The sequence below is a fragment of the Crotalus tigris genome, unplaced genomic scaffold (assembly GCF_016545835.1).
Source record: "Crotalus tigris isolate CLP2741 ecotype Arizona unplaced genomic scaffold, ASM1654583v1 scf7180000024437.13266115, whole genome shotgun sequence".
Classification (NCBI taxonomy): domain Eukaryota; kingdom Metazoa; phylum Chordata; class Lepidosauria; order Squamata; family Viperidae; genus Crotalus; species Crotalus tigris.
In genome coordinates this window covers 11766558-11784025 of record NW_024100606.1, presented here as the reverse complement: position 1 = coordinate 11784025, position 17468 = coordinate 11766558, and the positions used below count along the sequence as shown (strand labels likewise).

The following is a 17468-nucleotide window of genomic DNA, read 5'->3' as shown; positions in this document are numbered from 1 at the left end:
ACCAATATAATTTAAATAAATTTAAAATTTATTAAATTGAATACATAAATAATAAATAAATAATCATTGATAGCTGTAAGTTGGTGTTCTATGTGTCCCAGGCCTCAAAAGCTACACTAGTTGCACATTCTGGAGGTTACATTTGGAGAGCATCAGGTTGCAGTTGGTTGGCATATAATGACTAAGCCTCCACCCCAACCTCCAAATAATTGAATTTTTCTACTTCCCTTGGCTCTTGGGTTGAAGAGCAGCATTTATTCAAGCATAAGATATCAATGTAATATATTGTTTGAAAGGAAATTATTTTAAAAGTATATATTTTGTAGCCAAATGCCATGGCTGGTGTAGCAGTGCTTCAGAAGGTGAGTTGACACTTTTAACAGAAACCCAGGTAGATCCTTATAAGACCTTAGTAGCTGAAGTGGAAAGGAGGTATAATGACTGTTAATGGCTCCCACCCATTGGCTGGCCTTCCATACAATTTGGGAAACAATTTTCTGCTGGTTTTGCAGTTGCTTAATGTTCACCTTGAAATAATGACCTTAGCTGATTCCACGCATATGGTAATACAATAAGCAAGCCTTCCAAATGGTTTTGGAATAATGGTCATTTGCCAACTTCAAGTTGGCACTATCAATAATAGCTATTGTTTTTTAAATAAAGAAAATATCAACTTTTGATAATTTGGAACTTTAATACTACATTTTTTTTTTAAAAAAGGATGCAGAATAATAGACAAGATCTTTGGCTGAATTTGTCTGGTATCCAATTTACCCAATAGTGATACATCTGGAGATTTAAAAACAATCTGCTCTCAGATACATGTTTGGTATCCACTACAGATATGTTATTAATCTCCTAAATACAGACTACATTAAAGAAAACAGAATAAGTTTTCTGTAATAAGTTGGAAGGGACCTTAGAAGTCTTCTAGCCCAACCCCCTGCTCAAGTAACTTCCTAGCTCTTCTTCCTTGAATCTCTATTTGACTGAAATAAAGTTAAATGTAATTAATTAAATTAATTAAAAGCAGTTAATAGGATTATTTCTTCTGTTAGATACATTTGTCTCTCTGTCACATTAATCTATTTTTTTTCTCCAAAATTTGTATTCCAGTCTTCAGGTTTCCCCAAAGTGGCTTATTTTCATTTTTTTTTTTTTTAAATAGAGACTTATACTTTACTCTTTTGTAGCAACTTCTAGAGGGATATTGAAGATTTCACTCAGGACATAGAGTGAGTCATATAGAGCCTTAGGGTCATAGGTTATCAATAGTGTTTTAAGTTAAGGCTGTACCAGTAGGTAAGATATTTAAACTTCCCTTTATATAGGTAGCATTTTTAAATCTACATGCTGTTTATTGTCAATGACAGACACTTTTATAATGATAAACAGGAAAGCCTTTTTGCTTCTCCATATATTGGAAGGGGATAGGAAGGGTGTTTCCAGGTTTTGGGTTGTAAGAAAGGATTGAATTTTTCTCTTTCCCTCACTTCAAGATGAAAATCAGTGATGTTTTGGCATTAACCTCATCTTCAGTTTGATGAAAATTAATGAGCAGACAAAATGGTATTTTGATTTGTAACTATAACCTTTGGGAGATTTTTGCTTCTTATTTGTTTCTGGAATACTGTAATATTGACATAATCTTTCATTGAAAAAGGGCAAAAGTAGAATTACCTCAGTACTAAACATCTTGTTCTTTTGAATTGCTGAGTAACCACAGAAGACAACAGTGAGAACCAAATATTGGATTTGGAGGTGGTTTTTTTTTGTCTGATTCTTTTTTTCAATCAGCTGCTTTTTTGTTGTTGTTTGCTGTACACACGGTAGGATAGCAACAATGACGTCTCTGCAACACAGTCTGAAGTCAGTTTAAAAACACACTAGCTTTTTAGATATTAAAAACATTCCTGCTGTGTCATTATACGGCGCCAGCATAAGCTAAAGTCAAGATTTTACATTGTCAAGAGGCGATAACTTCAGACAGTATTTTAACATGGATGTGTGCCAGTCAGCATAAATAAAGAACTTGCCCATAAACAATAACTTGAGGAAGCATGTGAAGCAAATATTTTCCAAAATATTTGCAGAAAAGGAAGTTTGCTACAAGAAATTAAGTTCAAAGTATGATTGTCTGTTTAGGATTTTCCATTGATCTCTAACTGCAAAGAAAGGTCATTTACGTAGTTCCTCAAATACTGGTATAATATGGCAACAGCAATCAAAAGAACAGAAATATTTTATATTTTACTTGTTAAAAATTCTGTACTCTCCTCCAAAATCAGGATACTGTGGCCCTTGAAATGCAGTTCAAAGCCTGGTATGACTCTTGAGCTAATAGATGCTGTGCCTTTTTGCCCTAAGGGTACAACCTGATCAACCTAGTCAAGCTAAGGTTAGATATAATGCTTAAAAGAAGATAACAACATAGACACTTAGATAAAAAATCACATAAATGTGATGATGTTACTCAAGACCTCTATCTTAGCAGTCACCTTCCACCTCTTTTTTGATGGCAGACTCATCTGGGGAAAGATATCAGATAATAATCTTAATACATAGAAAGGCTGCTGAAGAAAAAAAAAGCATATAATCCTTCAGCTGTTCTTGGTCTCAAATCTTTCATGACTTCGAAGAAACTGGTAACAAAGAAGGATGCTTAAAAACCTTGAACATATATTGCCATTTTATTGATCCTCATCAAAACCACCCGAGAATTTCAGACAATACTTTTTTCAGATACTTTTTTTACTAGACTAAAAATGGTTGTCAACAATTCAGTTTACAACTTTCAGTTTTGGTTAGTAAACTGGCATGACTTTTTTAAAAAAAAGGCAGACCCTTTGCATTAAATATTTTAAAATAACAGAATTTAAATATTTTTTTAAGTATTGCCTTTTAAAAATGAATGGGAATTTGATTCTTATAGCATCCCCTGTTAATTTAAAATTTTCTTGGTAGCCTCAAGGTCTAATCATCATCACTTTTTAGCTATATCCTGATTGTGGAAGATCTCATAGAACAGTTTAATTTTATATTTTATTACCACTTGCATCAACAGACTTCATATTGCTTTGATTGTACTTATACAAGAGGAACAAATTAATCCCCCTCTTCACATTTTTACTTTTTTCCTTGAGATAGTTGGTGTTCAAGTCAGACAAAGGAAAAATAGTATAGCTGGTGCAGGCAAGTAGGTAACTAAAATGATCAAAGACCTGGAGACTAAAACATATGAAGAATGGCTGCAGGACATGGGTTTGCTAGTCTAAAGAAAAGAAGAAACAGGGGTGACAGGATAGCAGTATTCCAAAATCTCGTGGGTTGCTACAAAGAAGAGGGCATTAACTTATTCTCCAAAGCACCAGAGGGCAGAACAAGAAACAATGGTTGGAAACTGACCAAAGGGAGAAGCAACCTGGAATAAAGGAGAAATTTCCTAATAGTGAAGACAATTAACCATTGGAACAGCCTGCCTCCAGAAATAGTTGGCGCTCCATCACTGGAGGTTTTTAAGAAGAGACTGGACAGTCACTTAACTGAAATGGTATAGGTTCGAGCAGGGGGTTGGATTAGAAGACCTCCAAGGTCTATTCTGTTCTGTTCTATTCTATTCTATCAAATATCAGGGTGCACATGAAAACTTGGTTGCATATTTACCTCTACAAATAGCAGAACTATAAAGCTATAAATTTCAAATGTATAATCAATGAAATTTTTGAAAAACAATGGTCCCTGAAAATTGCAAACATTTTTGCAGAAGAATGTAAAATTACTGAGGTCTAGAAATATGAAAACTTTCTCAAAAGAAGCTATCTTATGAATTTCTCAGTTGTGTGGTACTGAGGTAACATATAACTGTCCAAAACTGGCTTGAGTCAAGTTCAATGTGATTATTTCCCTTCCCAATTTTTATTTTGTTCTTCACTAAAATAATCAACGAAACTGAATAAAATAAAGGTTGACTTTGATCCTGATTGTACTTGGTCCTTCTTCAGGTGCATGGTGGTTCTCCAGCAATGTTTGTATTATTTATTTTAGCAGATGAGGAGATCTGTGAGAAACATTAAGTTCAATTCCCTTACTGACTTGAATAAGTTAGCCTTTGTGCATCTATCTCAGGGCTGTCCATGTACTGTAGGTGAAGTAAACAGTTGAATTTTTATAGCCATTGATAAGCAGTAGATTAGCATTAGTTAATTTTTATAGCCATTGATAAGCAATAGATTAGCGTTAGTTAATTTTTATAGCCATTGATAAGCAGTAGATTAGCGTTAGTAGATTAGAAATGATCGGATCAGAGGACTATATAGAAAGTTGATTCTCTTTTAAATAAATGTTAACAAACTATGAAGGTAAGATAACAGTTATTTTATTTCTTAATCAATATATCTGAACTTCTTTTAATAAAAACAAATTTCAGTGTAAACATGCACCATATACATAGATAATACAAAAGTATTGCACTTAAGAACATTTTTAAAAAACATATTCTATCTCATTCACCCAAGAGAATTATGGGCCACTGATATACATGTGTGCAGCCAGTTCTGGATTATTATATATCAATATTTACTATTTTTACCAAAACAACATTAATTGTTTTGTTTATATAGATGGATATTAATCAGCTGAGGCAAAACTGCTTTTGCAGGTAGAGCAGTCATCCCTTTACATGGTATATGAATACAGAGGAAACAGCACAATAGTACTCTGTTCTTTACTATTGTTTCTCAGTTCATAATTGGTAAGTGTCTGATGAAATAAAGATCACAATAAGTTTAATTATGATCAGACAGAGATTTTATGCTGAGACGAAAACTGTAGGGAATAATACAGTTTCTTTAGATGCAAAACAAGTTTGTGTGTGTGTTGTAACAGGGAACAATACTAATATAATGCATCTGAAGAAAGGCAATGAAATTAGAATAAAAATGGATTATCATTCTCTCCTTTCTAATACCTCCTTTATTCCCTCATTCCTTCTGACATTTACTTTTCTCTTCCTTGCCAGTCATCAGAATATCAGAGAACAGAGTTTATTCTAAACAGAAGTCTGAGCTCATCATTTGCAAAGGCCTTTTGAAATTAGATCAAAGGCCAGATGAAATTAGACCAAGGGCCAGAGGTTGCCTGTCCTTAGTTGAGTGATTATGGGCTTCCTCTATTTATTTTAAACAGCTTGTTTAAATATTCCTCTGCAAAAGTTCTTTGATTCGTACAAAGCCTCTGTTACTCTAAAATAATAGCAGTTTAGCCAATGGATAGGATTTTTAGAAAACAGGTGATAACACCTAGTTAACCTTGGCTGATCTTGAAAAGTCAAACAAGGTCAGACTTGATAATACTTGGACCACCAGGAATCCCAAGACTGTGGGCTAAACTCAGAGAAATAAAATAAGACAACTTTCTTCCAGCTACTCAGTTAACTCTGGAAACTGATATTTTTCAGAGCCTTCTCTGAAGAATATATCAACAGTTACAATTCCATTTAACTCATTTCTTGATTGCAGAAAATATACAAAATGTTCAAAGGATTCTAGCAGCAGAAAGGGATAGAGCTTTGGAGGGCTAATTTTTTTTCTCTGTGTCAATTTCGATGACAACAGAAATGACATAATGGTTTTTGGTTTTTGTAGAACAAACAGTAGGATTAATGGAGCAATTGAAACTAGGACATCTGATGTTAGACACAGCATCCATAAACCAAGCAAACAGAAGATAAAGACATACTGAAAATATAAACACTTCTGTAAAACTTAATGCAGAATTTTTACTGTTCGCACATATACATTATTTTGCCAAAACCTGCAGCTGCAAATAAATGCACCTATTTTCAAACCACAAATATATTTTGATTTTTTTTAAGGAAAATACTTCAGTCTTATCATTACATAATCTATAGATTGGAGATCATTTTGGATTTGGCCCAATTAAAAAAATACAATCTATAAAAATCAAGTTAAGAACATTCATGAATCTGCTTGCTGTACTGAAGTGATTCAATGGGAGAGATCACCCAAGCTTCTAAGAGTTGCTGGAATTGTTCTTATATGCATCAGAATTAATGTCACTGAATTGTCACTGTCAGAGAGCAGAAAATATTTCTGCTGGAAGATATACAATTCTTGATTACCTGCACCTACAGGGAATCACAGGAGCAAAAGTAGAGAAACACATTTGTTGTTTCAAAAAGGTTTTGAACAAAATTGATGAAGATCCTTTGCAAAAATTAATCTGCTAGCCAGATGTCCCTTAGTGAGTTTAGGAATGATTTATTTAACTATACATCTCCAAATGTTTAATTCTTCTGAATAATCCATCCATTCAAAGCAAACATTAACTGTATAATTTTGAACCACAGAACTTTTCTTGGAAAAGGTTGGGGAATTATTTTTATTTCTTAATCTGATTTAGTTTACATGGAATTTTTTTATCAAATCAAATTTACCAATTGGTTTTTCACTTGGCTTGCCTTTACAGTCTATGACTTGGGCCCCCTGTTGGAAAGAACTGGATTATATTACTAGAATTCATCAGTACAGATAATCTATAGCAGTGGTTCTCAACCTGTGGGTCGGGACCCCATTTGGGGTCGAACGACCATTTCACGGGGGCTGCCAAACAACGCAGTCTGCCATTTTTTCCCCCTTTTCCTTAGCTGTGCTACTCCCTTTTATTCTACTGGCTTTTGAAAGCCAATAGAATAGACTCTCTTGAATAGAGTCTAATTCTATTGGCTTTCAAAAGCCAATAGGAATTGTCCAGGCTGTCTCTGCCCTGCTGAGCCCGCCAAAAGTCCCATTCTGCAAACAGTGCTGCACCAGTTGAGTAGTCCTCGACTTACAACCGGTTGAGTAGTCCTCGACTTACGACCGGTTGGGGGGTCTCGGCATTAAAAAGGTTGAGAACCACTGATCTATAGAGATCCAACACTTCTCCTTTTTGGCTTCTGTTTTCTCCCTAGAATACCATACTTTTCCTTACAATCATGATATTGCAAACAATTTTAATCTGTTATGTTCATCATGTAGAGTCATTAAATAAATGGAAATTTCTATTTCATGCTTTTGTATTGAGGCTCACTTTCAAGCTCTTAAATTTTATAAATTTTATAATACATTTACTCCTACAAAGGAATATAAAATATTGCTTCTTTCCAAACATTTATAATTAATATATGGAATGCAAAGGATATATTTATTCTATTTACAAGTGAAACCAAAATATTTCAGACCCTATTTTTGGTAGATGCCCAGAGTACAAAAGGTAGAAGATAAATACTTGTGTGTCTTACTTTCAAGAAATATTTTGAAAGGCTAGTTTTGCTTTCTGGAGGTACTTTAATACTACCCATAATATTGCTTGCCTCCCTGAGCCAGTGTTTATAAAAGTTCCAATCTTAGGGAGATGCCTCAAGATTTTGCCAATATACAGTAGAGTTGAACACTGTGCCAAGTGTTGTTGGCTTTCCACCTCTGCTCCATTTGGATTTATGACTGCTTTTAATGTACGCAGTAATTTCACTAAGAATCAGTTCTGAAAAACTGAAACAATTCTTTTTCATTAGCTCTTTTTGGACGGAAGGTTGCTCATCAGTTCTGAGGCAGTAGTGTTTTCTGTCATCTATGTTCTGAATATGTAGAATATTTGCATAGGTCCAATTACAGCTATTTGGCAATCTTGATCCAAATTAAGGTTCCTGGTAACATGAACCCAAACTCTTGATCCGGACACTCATTTTCTATGTATCAGTAGTCTTGTCATTTGTTAGATGCACTTTTTCGGCCATGTCATCTCTAGGAGGCCTGGCTCTGTCAAAAAACCCACACTGGAACAAAACAATACAATATAAGTAAATTGGAAAATCAACCATCTGATTACTATAACATCATCTTTCCAAATTTCAGACTACCATTAGGACTTGACTAAATATGCCTATGCAAATCTGAGCATCTCCGGATATATTGTAATTCTCATAATAATTGGAAAGGGAGTTGCTACTCAAAACATCTGCACTTTTGAAATTAAGCCATTTTGATACATTATGTTTTTTTTCCAAAATAGTAAGATAATATATCAAACCAGCTTAAAGTCAGAACTGCTTTTTGCATGTAGAGAACTAATTCAAATGCTATGTAACTGATGTAAATGCTATGTAATTTCCTATTGTGTGGAAATCCTATCACTATTGCAATAAGAACTTGTTAGCCTTTCATAAGGCCCTAAACATCTGATTCTGTTCCTGATCCTGGGGTGCTGAATATGTCAAGGTCCCCGTTTCCTGGTTTTACTGCTACGTGGCCAAGTATCTTGGCTGCTATGTATATTTATTTTGGATGTTTTTATTGTTTTGTATTGTTTTAAAATATTTTAGTGTTTTAACTGTAATATATTTTTTGAACTGTAAGCTGCCAAGAGTCATTGACTGAGATGGAGAACTACAGGAATTAAACAAACAAATAAACTTTCCAATAGCATCATGTATTCCCAAGAGCATTCAATTTATCTGAGAATAAATCAGGGAATAAATCTACTGAATGTAGCAGTGTTTACTTTTGAGTAGACCTGACTGAGAATCTGTTGAACATCTCAGAAATGGATTATGATTGAATTTAAAATAACAAGGATCACCTTGGAACAAGTCTGGTGTTGTGGAAGAAAGATGGTTTGATATAATGGTTATAATGCTGGCCTAGAAAGAAGAGGCCTCCCTTAGGTATAAAAGCTGGCTGGGGGACTTTAGGCCAATCATGGCCTCTCAATCAACCCACCTCACAAAGTTTTTATAGACAAAATAGGAGGTAGAAGTATTAAGCATGTTCATTGCCTTGAGTTGATGACAGAGAGATGATAAAAATATAAGATTAACCAGCTTTATATCTCAATCTTGTGGATATCCTTTTTAGCAGCTACATCCAGACACTTATAGTAATTGGAAATGATGTTAATTTTGCAGAATGATACCTACACAGAAGGATACTTTGGTACAATTATTTAAGACTGGGGAGTTAGGCTCTCTACAATTTTTCATTCTCCCAATGTGAAATGATTATGAGAATATATTGCTTTATAAAGGATATAATGGTGAAAACTAAGTATTCAATATCAAAAATAATGGTGACCATGAATCATTCTAACAGGCAGATCAAAAAACTGGTGAGTCTCTACTGTGTATTGTTGGTGAATTGCTATTTCATACCAAGTTGTACTGTGACTGATCTGTTTTCCAACAATATAAGCAACGGGGCATATAAAAGCCTAATGTTGAGCAAGAGCTAGTCTAAGTAATGGATTATCTATCTAGATGAATAGCTCTGAGCAACTCAGTCTAGGACAGGTGAATGGAATGGAATGCATTTTTTTAAAAAAAAAAATATTTCTCTACTTTGCATGTCAGAAGCAGGCATGAATAACCTGTATCTCACTGCGCAGGATAAATCTCATCCATCATGTCTTCTTGACAGAATATCACTCAGAAGTTTTTGATTACTGTCTAAGGAAACTGCATAACATTACATTTAGAATAATCCAGCACAAAAATCAAACTTGAATTTAATACAAAAGATCACTAACATCAAGTTTTAAACTAAGTTCATGATCCTCTGAAACTTTATTTTCTTTGTTAAAATATAATCTTTTGAGAAAAAGTTTAATTTCTTAAGACAAGCATAAATACAATCATGTATTGTATATAGGCTGCATATATGAGATGATTGCAAGTCTTTAATGATGTAGTAAAAAATTAAACAGACTCTACCAATTTTAACATAAGATCACATGCAGTTTTACAAAACAATATTTGTTTTCCTGAAATACTACACGTTATAAAAGATAAGCTCTTGACAATTAAAGTGATGCTTCATTGTCACATTCTGCAGAAACCTTGACTTGCTGGACAAAATATAAAGGTCTTGGGAATCGCAGCTGATCTTACAATCTGACTTATACCTAGCCTTTAATAATGTATGACTTTGAAAACAAGCTTTTTTCTGAAGATTAGCAACACAAACATGTCTGCTCTCCATTAGAAATGACACACCAGTCTCATATATCTATAACTGCTTTGATGAAAAGACCAGATTCTTTTCTCTCCTCCCTCCAATTCCCAATTTTGTTCTGTTAATATCCTCTCTATTTTAGGTCCAGTATATAACATACCTTCCATAAAGCTAAGGTCAACATAGCTAGAACCAGTAGTCCAAGAAGTATTGCCAATATTATAACCCACAATGGGATTATAAAAGAAACATTTGGAGTAGCCCAAATAACAGATGTTTTTATCTGAAATGAAACATGAAAGAAATTAGTAAAGATAAATGAAGAAAAAAACTCGTCTCTTTTTCTGAATTTCAATTGCCTAATGTGTAAAAGGCAGTGGAGTAGCATTTCTGAAATTAGGAAGGAAGGAAGTATGGCACAAAATCCTCTCTACCCCAACGGTCCCTCTCTAAGAAGCGTGTTTCATTCTGTCTAGCGGTCAGGGTGCCCCCTTTCCCCTAATCTTTGTATACTTAGGTCACTCCTAATGCTTATTAGGAATGATTTTTACAAACTTTTACCTAAACACAGTTTGTCAACTGAACTGGCACTCAGGAAAATTTAGGTACATAGAATAAATAAGTTTATTAGTCAGACCCAAAGGTGCTCTTAAAAAAAAAAAGTCAACTGAACTTTGTTTTTCCTTGAAGATGTTTTGCTTCTCATCCAAGAAGCTTCTTCAATTCTGACCGAATGGTGGAGACTGGAAGGATTTATATTTCTTGCAGGAATTGCTTGACCAATTGATAATCAGAACTGAAGAAGCTTCATGGATGAGAAGTGCAATGTCTGCAAATAAAAACAAAACAAGTCCAGTTTCCTTTATTAAAAAAACAGTACTTTTGGGACAACCATGACCTCGATAACTGAAAATCTCCTTAGACATTTATTAATCAGAATTCATAATATAATCCAACTCAATGTATCTGTGTTCTCTTGGACAATTGTATAAATAAAATCCAAGTGTGGTCTCAGACAGTTCATATTGCTCCAAACTCTTTCATAGTTTGAGCAAAAAATGCCTAAAAAGTTTTTTTTCTTTCCTTCTTTACAGAAAAAAAAATGAAATTAAAATAAGGACTCAGGTGCAATACCTTTTTATGTCATATGAAAGAGCCAACAGTTTTACAGAATGATAGGCATTGTTCTGTTTAGACACCCTCAAATATTTTAAAAAATTGAAATATAATAAAAATATATAATCCTTTAGCATCATTTTACTCTATTTTGATTTAATAATGACCACAAATGTTGCCCTAAATCAATCCATCTAGTAAAATCTTTGAAATTCATACAATCAGAGGAAGATTACAAAAGGAGAAATATATTTTTCTTGATCCCTTCATATTTTCCAACTTAAGTTGAATGTGAATGCTGAAAACCTCCATGGTTTAGTGGAGGCAAGTATTGTAGATGTAAATATTTGAATTTTGATCATGTATTGAGATGAGTTATCTATGGCTAAATTATTGATCTATAATGTACTCTAGAATATGAAGGTCTGGAAATCTGCAATTTAGGTAGTCAATTATAACAATGGATTCCATTTTATCTGTGGCAATATAGAGAATACCAATCATCAGATGGATATTATCAGATGCCTATTTTTTATGAATTTAAATTGAGACTGATGCTGAAAAGAACTTTGCTATGGCTCAGACTGACTATTAAATGTCAAGGAATGGGATTCCACCATCTTTTGTTCATTGAACTAATAAGGATGTCCCTTACTTCCTTAGTGAAAATTGATTCTTGAATCAATGGCTTCTTTCATTACTCAGTCTCAAAATATTAAAGATGTGATGCATTCAACACTGATGATATTGTGGCTGTCCTTAATGTTTATACAATGTCATTATCAAAGCTTACTGAAGTAATAAATAAAATGGCTTATATATTGGTTATCCCATTAATTGAAAGAAGTCTACTTTGTTACTCTATCTATAGAATGCCAAAAGAGATTAGAATTTAAAATTTGTAAAAACTTACTAAAATACTTGGGTGACATGTACCTCAAAATATATAATAGTGTTGAATTAAATATGTCTATTTCAGTATATATAACTGGCTAGTTTAACCTTCCACTAAGCTTAATGTTATCAAAATAAAATTACATCAAGATGTAATATAAATTTTAAGAGGGATTTCCGTGTTAATTCCTATTACTAATACATATAACTAGTTAGTTTAACTTCCCACTAGGATTAATATTATCAAAATAAACATTACATCTAGATGTAATATAAATTTTAAGAGGGATTCCAATGTTAATTCCTTTTACTGTAGATACTTTATAGACATAGATAAGTTAATGAGAGTATCTTTGTGGCAGGCTAAAGTTCCTTGAATGTTTGGCCAAACTGAGTTGGACTCTGCAAAGCCTCCTAGAGGTGCCCCTCCGTCACTTCCTGGTCACCCCCCAACACACTCTTGCCTGTCTGCCCCCATCTGACATCTTCTTTTTATAACTTGGGCCCTGTCCCCTCTGCATGAGAACCACAGCTCTGGAGCCACCCAATTGTTCGGTAAGCGCAGCCCCTTTAAAAAAAAACTTGCAGAGCAGCCACAGCACTTTAAAAAAAGATCTTGCATTGCATGCTGCCCATCCCACAGCCCCTGTGATCACCCTGCCCATCACCAATTGCATGCTGCCCTGTTTCTGTCTGCCCCTCCAATTGGCTGGGGCCTATTTGTCCTGTGCAGCCAAAGGCCTGGATCAAACAGAGTCTGGGAGAATGGGCAGGGACAAAGAGCGAGGGATGAAGGGCCAGGGACCCATGGCCATGGAGGATGGCCAGGGGAGATCCAGGGAGGAGGAAAGCTGGCTGTAAATTGGCTGAGGTGGTGGCTGGGAGCAAAGCGGGCATGGCCAAGGTGCCTAAACTTCCTAGACCCCATTCAAGTATAGTACACAGAGATCTTGATTTCCAGTCCTGAAAACTGTCAGCCACATTTGATTATTAGTAGTATAAACAATGATATTTTCATTCCAAATCATATGAGAAACTGACGTTGTGGAATTATCCAAATGTGAAAATAATCTATGTTATATCTTTGCTTCAAGAGTTGCAGTGGACTTTGATTTCTGGATGGAATTCCAGAAATTCTTATTTAGAAATCCCTTCATGACATGGGTTCAGATTACTGGAAGAACTTGCCTCTACTTGTTCAATCTTGATCAGCAGGAATGACATTGAGTCTCATTGACTAGAGAGAACCATCTTGTGGGATGCAGGAAATACGCCTTTTCTATCACAGCATTTGTCTTCTCAAATATCACATTACCCAAAATTATGTTAGTCCCAAAGCTGTTTTCAGAAAGCATTTAAAACTTGTTTATTTTACCTGGCAGGGGAATCAGGAAGTTAGTTAAGCTGGGGGAGAGGGGAGGTTTAATATTGGTAATCACATTTTAAAGCATATTGAATTATATAGGAAAATTAAAAGAAATTAAAACCCAAAGAAACATTTTTTAATCCATATTTTAGTAAGATGTTGTTATTCCAATATCCTACATTATACAGGTAATTGCCGAGTTATGAGCATTCCCTTAACGCTTGTTCAAAGTTACATGATGAGTGCCCCCTAGTGCTTACAAGCAAGTCCTGAAGTTACAAATATTGCAGCACCACGGCAGTCGTTTGCCCTTACGAGCGACCGCAGTGGCTCTGCAACATACACCCTGGTTATTTCCTCCTCCCCACCCCCGCCCAGGTCTCCCTAGGCACCAGGCCTTCAATACTCACCCTGCAAAGATCGAGATCCTTCACTTTCTTGACTGCTCCAGGCTTTTGGTGCATTTGCAGAGAATGGAGACCTAAAGTAACACAATATTATGTGAGATCAGTGGGGCGAGATCGCACACTACTGATCTCATGTGATCTCATGGTACTTTAGGCCTCTATTTTCTGCAATAGAGAATGGAAGCAAAGCTGGGGGATGCTTCCACATGCCTCTGGAGGTTGGATTGGGGCTCTGGAAGTGTTTTCCAGGCTGCTGTGGCCCAGATCTGAGGCCGAGGAATGCTTCCACACCCTCTGCAACCCAATCTGAGTTCCGGAGTCCTTTTTCAGGCTGATACCGCCTGGATTTGAGGCTGGGGAATGCTTCCGTGCACCCCCTGCAGCCGAATTCAGCTCTAGAGGTCTTTTCCAGGCCACTGCGACCCAGACCTGATACGGGCTCCGGAGGCCTTTTCCAGGCTGCTGCCACCAGTATATAAGACCAGGGAATACTTCTGTGCCCCCCGCGGCCCAATCAATACTCCGAAGGTGTTTTCCAGGCTGCTACCACCCAGATTTGAGGCTGGGGAATGCTTCCGTACCCCAAAGCATTCCCTGGCCTCAAATCCGGGTGGCAGCAGCCTGGAAAAAAGCCTCCGGAGCCCAGATTGGGCAGCAGGAGGTATGAAAGCATTCCCTGGCCTCAAATCTGGGTGGCAGTGGCCTGGAAAAGGCCTCCAGAGCCTGGATTGGGCTGCAAGGGGATGTACGCAAGTCTCCCCTGGCCTCAGATCCAGGCAGCTGCAGGAAACGTGGCAAAGAGGAGAAGGATCTTTTCCAGATGAGTCCAACATGGCAGGAAGGCAGGGGGAAGCATGCAATATCTTAGTAGGTTGGGGAGGATTTGGGGGTCTGTTCCATCACTAGGCCCTCCATGGCCTTCCCCACTCTGAGATACCTCATATTCGCTTAATTAGTCGCATGCGTTTTAATGAGCAAGGAAATGATCTTGTTCGAGATACAAGATTTACTCTATGAGTTTTCGAGTTATGAGTGGAATGGACAGGCTCCATTACACTCATAATTCAAGGACTACCTGTATTTCTCTATGTGTGCACACTTATAAATATAGTACTGTGTTTCACCGAAAATAAGACCCGGACTTCTTTTTTTTTTTTTTTTTGCCTCCAAAAGAGGTATCAGGTCTTATTTTCGGGGGGTGTTTTTTCTACTCACCTTGCAGCAGTGGCACCAATAGCCCGGCCTACTTCTTCTGCGGCCAAAAGAGCAGCTTCATTCTGCAGCTGAGAATGGAGTTCCGCCTGCATTTTGCAATTAGAGGCCTCTCTGGAAGGTCTATATAGCTGAGAACCAAGCTATGGATTGAATCCATAGCTCGGTTCTCGGCTGCAGAGGCCTTCTGGAAAAGCCTCTGACTGCGAAATGCACCCCATGGGATATTGCAGAAAAGAAGAGGCAGGTTTAAATTCATGGGAGGCCTGGTAAGTGGGTGCGGGCCATGTGGGATAGCACCAACCGCCCCAACCGCCCCCACTAGCTTGATTTTTAGGCATGTGCCTTGCCCCAAAACTAGGGTTATTTTCAGGGTAGGTCTTACTTACTTACTTTGTAATAAAATATACTAGATATTAAGCTATTATTTACAACTTATATAGATGTTCTGTAACTTGGATAGTTTTTGCATTTTCCCATGTGGATTTAAGATTTAATGCTATTTTATAAAAAAAGAGACAGTAATAATTAAGTTTTATATCTTTCTAAAAATCTTTCTATTTTTATTGCATTAAAATATCAGAAATCAAGGGTTGAAAGGCTCAACAAATATTTTCTGGTCATCATTTTATCTTATAGGGCTAGGAATATAGATGTAGAAACTTTATAAAGGTCTTACAGTATATGCCTTTTTTCTCCCAGTGATTCCTCCTTGGCACTCCTTTTCACACTTTTTCACTTTGGTTTCAAGATTAAAAGATTAATTTTTTCAAAATAAGGGGCTCCTGTGTAAACTCTCCAGTCCATCCTTGGCTGTAAATGTTGTATATTTAAACCTCTTTCATTTTTTCAACTAAATATTCATGTGATACAAGCCTAATCTATAGAAAGCTCTTTCGGTGTGCATACGTCTCTGTTTTAAATCTGTTTTAAATCAATGGGGACTGAATGTTTTTCTTTGTTTTCCAAGAAAAATAATATTGCCCAAAATTAATAATTGTTATGTCAAAATTGCCAAAAAAAGGACTGTTGACATTATAGTTTTGCTTTTAGCCAAGAGGATGGCTTGTATTCTTTACAACACAACTCTAAATAGTATCTCATTTTTTTTTCCCATTTTTCAAAACTTTTATTCTCTTTTTTTTTTTTATTGAATTTTTTCAAAAATTTTACAGATAAACATCCACCCCCCCAACCACCCCACCCTCCCCCCCCGACTTCCCAGAACTGAATATAGGATTATTTAACAAATTTTAAAAATAACGTTTACAATTTATAAGATAATTAATAATAATAATAAAAATCATGATCATAATATATATAATAATAATATACAAAACATAAGCTTTAAAGTAAATAATATATACTAAAAAAAAAGAAAAAAAAAGAAAAAGAGGAAAAAAGGAAAAGGAAAAGAGAGAGGAAAAGAAAAAAAGAAAAAGGTAGACGGAAAATAGAACATATATAAAAAAGTATATGAATAATAATACATAAAGCATAAAAAAAAAAGAAAAAAGAAGAAAGAAAAGAAAAAAAAACAATCATTACAAGTTATAGAAAAGCTAAATAATATTTTTCCATATCCAAATTATGTTGTATAAAATTTATCCATTTTTCCCATACCGCAAAAAATTTCTCTTGAGATTGCTCCTTTAAAAAAGCCGAAATCTTTGCCATTTCTGCCAAATACGAAACTTTATAAAACCACTCTTGTAAAGTAGGCAAGGATTCCTTCTTCCAATATTGTCCTATTAACAGCCTAGCGGCTGTAATCAAATTTAACATCAATATAACCTCCTTAGCATCACAATCAATAACAATACCTAATAAAAATAGTTGCGGAGTAAATTTTACCCTCTTTCTAAAAATTCTTTGAATATTCCACCATATCTTAATCCAAAAAGCTTTTATATGCTTACACGTCCACCAGATATGATAATAAGTAGCATCCAAGTGTCCACATCTCCAGCATTTCGGCTGTAAATTAGGGTACATAATGGACATTTTCTTTGGATCAAGGTGCCATCTATAAAACATCTTATAAAAATTCTCTCTTAAATTTTGCGCTTGTGTGAATTTAACATTTCTTATCCAAATAAGTTCCCAAATATCCATTGAAATCGATTCACCAATATTCTGTGCCCATTTAATCATACAATCTTTAACTAATTCAGATTCTGAATCCAATTCCACTAAAACCCCATAAACTCTCTTTATATGAGTTGGCCTTTGATCTCTTACTTGTTTTAGAAGAATTTCATCTTCTCTGAGCCAACCCATTTTACAATCCATCTTCCATCTATCCACTATTTGTCTATATTGGAACCATGAATAAATTAGATTTTCATGTGTTAATTCTTCCAAAGATTTTAACTGCCAGTCTTGGCCATCCCATCTAAGTAACTGTGCATAAGAGACCATATCCATATTAACCCCTTTCCTTATGCCTTCTATGGCATGCCGAGGTAT

The 17468-nt window shown here is 35.4% G+C and overlaps 1 protein-coding gene across 1 annotated transcript in view; it reads right to left on the bottom strand.

Moving 5' to 3' along the window:
* Positions 1 to 6805: 6805 nt before the first annotated feature.
* The window catches only part of ITGA8 (integrin subunit alpha 8), a 139653-nt gene continuing 128990 nt past the window's right edge, over positions 6806 to 17468 (bottom strand). Inside the window, exons 29-30 of the mRNA XM_039331620.1 lie at positions 10165 to 10287; positions 6806 to 7834 (exon numbers count right to left, since the gene is read on the bottom strand). Coding sequence (XP_039187554.1) covers positions 7748 to 7834; positions 10165 to 10287 — 210 coding nt within the window. The 3' untranslated portion in view covers positions 6806 to 7747. The remainder of the gene's footprint in view (positions 7835 to 10164; positions 10288 to 17468) is intronic.